At 61.3% G+C, this 6,169-nt stretch overlaps 1 protein-coding gene across 1 annotated transcript in view; it reads left to right on the top strand.

The window, feature by feature from the left end:
• Positions 1-6,169, top strand: part of GRIN3B (glutamate ionotropic receptor NMDA type subunit 3B) — a 9,568-nt gene that overhangs the window by 703 nt on the left and 2,696 nt on the right. Inside the window, 4 exon segments of the mRNA XM_024740005.1 lie at positions 4-150; positions 1,763-2,355; positions 2,618-3,084; positions 3,087-3,622. Coding sequence (XP_024595773.1) covers positions 4-150; positions 1,763-2,355; positions 2,618-3,084; positions 3,087-3,622 — 1,743 coding nt within the window.

Genomic DNA, 6,169 nt, shown 5'->3' with positions numbered 1-6,169 from the left:
CAGGCGCTGGCGGCACCGGGCGTGGCGGCCGTGCTAGCCTTCCCCGAGGCGCGGCCCGAGCTGCTGCAGTTGCACTTCCTGGCGGCGGCCACCGAGACCCCCGTGCTCAGCGTGCTGCGGCGGGAGGGCCGCGCTCCGCTCGGCTCCCCGGTACGCGCGAACGCCGGGGTCAGGACGTGCGGGGACCCGGGGTCGGGGCGGGAGAGACCCTGGGACGCTCTTGGAGCGCGGGGCCCGGGGGTCCGGATAGCTGAGTCCTTGGGACGCGCGGGCCTCAGAGTCTGGACCCTAAATGCAAGAGTCCGGATGCGGGGAGACTCGGAGTCCGGATGACAGAGGCCCAGGGACGGCCCTCGGGTTAGCGGAACCTGGACCCCTGAACCCCGGATGTCCCCGGAGATCAGGGACCCGGAATGGGAGGCGGGAGCCCAGGGGCGCAGGGACCTAGAGCCACGGAACCCCGCGGCTCGGGAACCCCGCGGGATACCTCTGGACCCCAGATGGCGGATCCCACAGGACGCTTCCCTGGGCTTTGGCGGTGGAGTCCCACTAGGAGCGCGGCCCCCTTCACCGGTCAGGTCACAGGGTGCCTCCGGATTCCCACCAAGCAGGGCCGCGGGGCTGGGATGGGGAAGCGGGTCTCCCTCTCTCCAGGGGCTGCAGTTTCAGGGGCTGCGGCTGGGGACTTTCCTCCCGCCAGGATCGTACCAGAGGCCCTCGAGGCCGAGGCTACCCACACCCCACAGCCTCCTTGATGGCCTTCTCAGGTCCCCAGGGCCACCCTGTCTCTCCTAAACCCTCCATCCTCCTCCACCCTGTCCTCGTCCTTGGAGTTTATTCTCTTTTCTTAATTACACCCCCAGGCTGGAATTTGGGTCCGAATAAGTAGAGAATGGGACAAGGAGGAGAAAAGGGTGACTGGCAGAGCTCTGGGGACCCTGTTGTGCCCCAGGGAAAGAACCCCCTCCCAGGGCCAGCAGGGAGGGGCCCAACGCTGGGACATGGGGTCTGGAAGGGGGCCTGCCTCTCTCCAAACCCACCTTGAAGCCCCCTCAGGCCTTCCTTCTCCTGAGGGCGGGGAGACCCTGACCCTAGAGGAGGCCTGGGTCTCATTAACCCCCTCTGTCTTTGATCCCCTCCCGGTGGGAGAGATGCAGGACCCAAATCCATGCCTGTGGCGCCCTCTGCAGCCGGATCCAGGAACTGCACCCTCTGCAGTTGGACCTGTCAGGCTTTGGCTTGGGGGTACTACTGGCTTGCCCCGCCGCCCCGCGGGAGAGCAGCAGCCCCCAGCCTTTCCCCCTGCACTCAGCACCCTGTCCCCACCCGGACAACACCCTGCCTACATTAGGTGTCTGGCAAAGCTCTCTCGTCCCTCCCATGCTCAAAGCAAATTCAGGAGAACTTTCTGGGTCCCTGAGCACGGAGGGGGGAGCCCTCAGTCCCTAGCTTGCCTCGTAAGTCTGAATAGAGGTGGGGTAGTGGAGCTGGGTTTTGAAGGATGTGTAGGAGTTGGCTGTCCCAGATGGGAAAAGGTATTCCAGCTGGGGAATGCAAAAAGCCTCAGGCCAGGGCCGGGCTTTGTGCTGATGGCGATGGGGAGCCACAGAAGGGGTTAGAGCAGGTGTGGGGCTGGGAAGAAGCAAGCACGAGGTCCAGTTATCAAGGTGTCATGCGTTTATTGAACATGTACAGATGGAGTGGGAAGAGTGTGGTGGGACACTGAGTTTGCCAGCCCTAACTGTGACCACCCCTCTGCCAGAACCCCTTCCACCTGCAGCTGGACTGGGCCAGCCCCCTGGAGACTCTGCTGGACGTGCTGGTGTCAGTGCTGCAGGCGCACAGCTGGGAGGACGTTGGCCTGGTGCTCTGACGCGTGCGGGACCCTGGCGGCCTTGTGGCCCTGTGGACAAGCTGGGCGGGCCGGGCTCCGAAGCTCGTGCTGGACCTGAGCAGGCCGGACCCGAGCGATGCAGGGCTGCGGACCCGCCTGGCCCCACTGGGGGAGGCCGCCGGGGGAATGGCCCCAGTCCCCGTGGCCGTACTCCTGGGTTGCAACGAGGCCGGCGCCCGGCGGGTGCTGCAGGCCGCACCCCCCGGGCCCCGCTGGCTGCTGGGCACGCCGCTGCCCGCCAAGGCACTCCCCACCGAAGGCCTGCCGCCTGGGCTGCTGGCGTTGGGCGAGGTCGCTCGGCCCCCGCTGGAAGCCGCCATCCGCGACGCGGTGGAACTAGTGGCCCGCGCGCTGGGCAGTGCGGCCCGCGTGCAGCCGGAGCGTGCCCTCCTCCCCGCCACGATCAACTGCAATGACCTGTCGCTGCCCGGTCCCGAGTCCTCCGGCCGCCTCTTGGCACGGTGAGCAGGGACCCTGCTGCAGGAAGCCGTGTGTGTGGCTTTGTGAGAAGCGGGAAGGGAGGCCCCACCTGAGCCTCTCAACTGGGCTTTGGGCTGGGCCGTCGCCCCAGCCCCCAGGGCGTGGGTACCCCGTCTGGGAAGGGGATCTGGAGTAGGGGATACAGCAGCATCCCCCGTGGCCCGGTGTGTCTGAGGCGCAGCGATAGGTCTCACCTCGGCGAAGGGATTCCTCCGCCACCCTGATGCCGCCCACCCCCACCAGGTTCCTGGCCAACACGTCCTTCCGGAGCCACACGGGGCCGGTGTGGGTGACCGGCTCCTCGCACGTGCACATCTCCCGGCGCTTCCGCGTGTGGAGCCTCCGCCGGGACCCGCGGGGCGCCCCGGCCTGGGCCACGGTGGGCAGGTGGCAGGACGGGCGGCTGGAGTCAGAGGCAGGGGGCGTGGCCGGTTGGCCCCCACCCCCGCCGGAAGCCCGGGCGCGGCCCAAGCTGCGCGTGGTGACGCGGGTGGAGCACCCGTTCGTGTTCGCCCGCGAGCCGGACGAGGACGGTCGGTGCCCGGCGGGGCAGCTGTGCCTAGCCCCCGGCAGCAACGACTCGGCAGCCCTGGACGCGCACTTCGCCGCGCTGGCCCACGGCTCGGCGCCCCACGTACTGCGCAGGTGCTGCTACGGCTACTGCATCGACCTGCTGGAGCGCCTGGCGGAGGACGCGCCCTTCGACTTCGAGCTTACATTGTGGGCGACGGCCGCTGGACCGGCCTGGTGGGCGACCTGCTGGCCGGCTGGGCGCACATGGCTGTCACCAGCTTCAGCATCAACTCAGCCGAGCGGGTGGTGGACTTCACCAGCCCCTTCTTCTCCACCAGTCTGGGCATCATGGTGTGCGCGCGGGACACGGCGTCGCCCATCGGCGCCTTCACGTGGCCGCTGCACTGGTCCATGTGGCTGGGCGTCTTCACCGCGCTGCACCTGACTGTGCTCTTCCTCACCCTCTACGAGTGGCGCAGCCCCTTCGGCCTCACGCCCCGCGGCCGCAACCGGGGCACCGCGTTCTCCTACTCCTCTGCCCTCAACCTCTGCTACACCATCCTCTTTGGACGCACAGTGTCCAGCAAGACGCCCAAGTGCCCCACGGGCCGCCTCCTCATGAGCCTATGGGCCATCTTCTGCCTGCTCGTGCTGTCCAGCAACACGGCCAACCTGGCCGCCGTCATGGTCGGGGACAAGATGTTTGAGGAGCTCTCGGGGATCCACGACCCTAAGGTGCGTGGGCATGGGGTTTCAGGGGTCAGAGCCTGGAGGTCACCCCCGCCCCCAGTCCCCACCCAGTAGAGGGCGGCCATCTGCTCCCACAAACTCATGTTGAACCCAGCTGGGACAAAACAGGCGAGGCTGCTGGTGAGAATCAAGACAGAGAAACAAAGTAGATGGTGTGTGAATTGGTGATAAAGTTCCAGGGAGGAAAATTAGACAGGGTGGGGACACAGGGAGCACTGGGGAGGGATGATTTCTCAAATGGGGGTCAGGAATTCCTCTGGGAGAGGTGATAGGTGAGGGACTTTTATGTAGATATCAGGGAAGAATATGGTAAGCAGAGAGGAAGGCAGCCTGTGCAAAGGCCCTGGGACAGGATTGTGCTTGGCAGGTTGGAGGAACAGCAAGGAGGCCTGTGTGTGTCTGGAGTGGAGTGAGTGAAGGGGAGAGGGGGGAGAGAGGGGAGGCGAGAGCAGGGAGGGGGATGGGGCAGGTCATGCAGGGCCTGCACATGTGGGAGGACCTGGGCCTCCACAGAAGCTCCATTTAGACAGAACTTTCACCAGGAGTCCTGGAGGGCTGTGGGCAGAGCAGAGCATGCCCCAGCCTACGTATTTTTCTCTTTTAATGAAAAAATTGTAATATTCTGGGGTAGGGAGCAAGGCCCACGATGAATGAACCCATTGCTCGGCTCCAAAGTCAACTCCTGACCAGTTTCGTCCATGCACCAGCCATAGCCGGGGTTACCATGAGGGAAATCCCAGGCCTCCTATCATTTTGTCATGAGTATTCTGGGAACTTAAACATCAGGCAGGCCATTTTTCTCAGTTGTCTTTTTTTTTTTTTTTTCACGGTTTGTTTGAATCTGGATCCAAAATGTACAGACCCCGAGGAAGGTAGAAACCTCCTTGTTACCAGCCCAAACTTGGGTCCACTCACCTGCAGTCAGTAAAGCCAATCTACTGACACAGGGTCCTGGTGAAGGAAAGCGCAGTGTTTATTGCAGATAAAGCAAGGAGTCTGCGCAGCTAGTGCTTAAGTCCTGAACCCCTGGATGGCTTTCAGGGAAAGGTTTATTTTTGTTTGTTTTTTTAATTTTTATTTAAGTATTGGGGAAAGGTTTTTAAAGAGAGGGTGAGGGAGGGGGGTTGGGGTGTGTGTGATTAGCTCCTGGATGTTCTGATGGGTTGGTGGTGAAGTAATTGGGAGTCAACATCATCAACCTTCTGGCTCCAATCAGTCTGGGGTCTACATGCTTGTGGGCAGCATGCAGTTAACTTCTTCCACCTGGTGGGGGTTTCAGTGTCTGCAAAAGAGCTCAAAGGATCTGGCTCAATTTTTTTTTTTTTCCCATGCCGCATGGCATGCAGGATCTCAGTTCCCCAACCAGGGATTGAACCCATGCCCCCTGCAGTGGAAGCACTGAGCCTTACCCACTAGACCGCCAGGGAAGTTCACTGGCTCAGAATATTATCTACAGCCCTTGAGAAGGAATGAAAATTCCTTGACTTTAATGGCTAAACTATTATTATTATTTTGTCTTGTTTGTTTTCCTTTGTTTCTGCATTTCTCACTTCTCTGATTAAATTTATTCTTTGGAACTCGGGGAAGGCCTAGGAGACTAAAGTTTTTCTACAGACAAGAGGCAGGCAGAGGACCAGGTGGGGGTCTGTCCCGGGAAGGCCCCATGGGGCCATCTGGACACTCCATCTTTTTGTTCACTAACGATTTGTTTGTTGAAGTTTTTTTTTCTCCTGCAGCATCTCCCAGTGTTTGGATCTAGCTGCTCTCGTCCCCCGCTTCTCCCCCACCCCAGTGTCCTCTGTTAAACCAGTAATGAGACCTAGATGCTTGCTGTCCCGTGGGCCAGCCACTCTCCACATGTGGCTACTTTTTTTAAATAATTTTTTTTTTTTTTTCTTTTTGGCTGTATTGCGTCTTTGTTTCTGCGTGCAGGCTTCTCGTTGCGGTGGCTTCTCTTGTTGCGGAACATAGGCTCTAGGCGCGCGGGCTCAGTAGTTGTGGTGCACGGGCTTAGTTGCTCCCCGGCATGTGGGATAGAACCCGTGTCCCCTGCATTGGCAGGTGGATTCTTAACCAATGCACCACCAGGGAAGTCCCGTGGCTACTATTTAAATTGATTTAATTGAAAGCACTCAACAGCCACTTGAGAACAGCACAGGTGTAAAGCATTTCCTTCCCCAGAAAGTTCTAGATGGCCCTGCTTGCCTCAGATCTGGCTTCTCGGAAGTGCTGTAGCCCCCGACAAGGAGGCCCTGGTCAGGTGGCCTCAGCAGCCACTCATGCTTTGCTTTAGGGAGGTTGCACAAACAGTGGGCGGGCCGGAGAGCCCGGGGCTGAGGGGGCAGCGCTGGTGCAGGAGGAATGGGGGATGGGGGCCTTGGGTGGGGGCTGTGGAGGGGCAAGCACCGGGCAGGTCCAGGGTGTCTGGAGGGCAGCGCCCACAGGATCTGCAGGTGGACGGGACGTGGAGATGAGAGATGCAGAGGCGGGCAGAGGAGGGAGAGCGACTGCGGTGGGAAGGGGGGGGGGGGC

This window comes from Neophocaena asiaeorientalis, unplaced genomic scaffold (assembly GCF_003031525.2).
Source record: "Neophocaena asiaeorientalis asiaeorientalis breed wild unplaced genomic scaffold, Neophocaena_asiaeorientalis_V1.1 scaffold469, whole genome shotgun sequence".
In the NCBI taxonomy this organism is placed as follows: Eukaryota; Metazoa; Chordata; class Mammalia; order Artiodactyla; family Phocoenidae; genus Neophocaena; species Neophocaena asiaeorientalis.
Note: the sequence above shows the minus strand (reverse complement) of the source record. Positions and strands in the feature narration are given on the sequence as shown.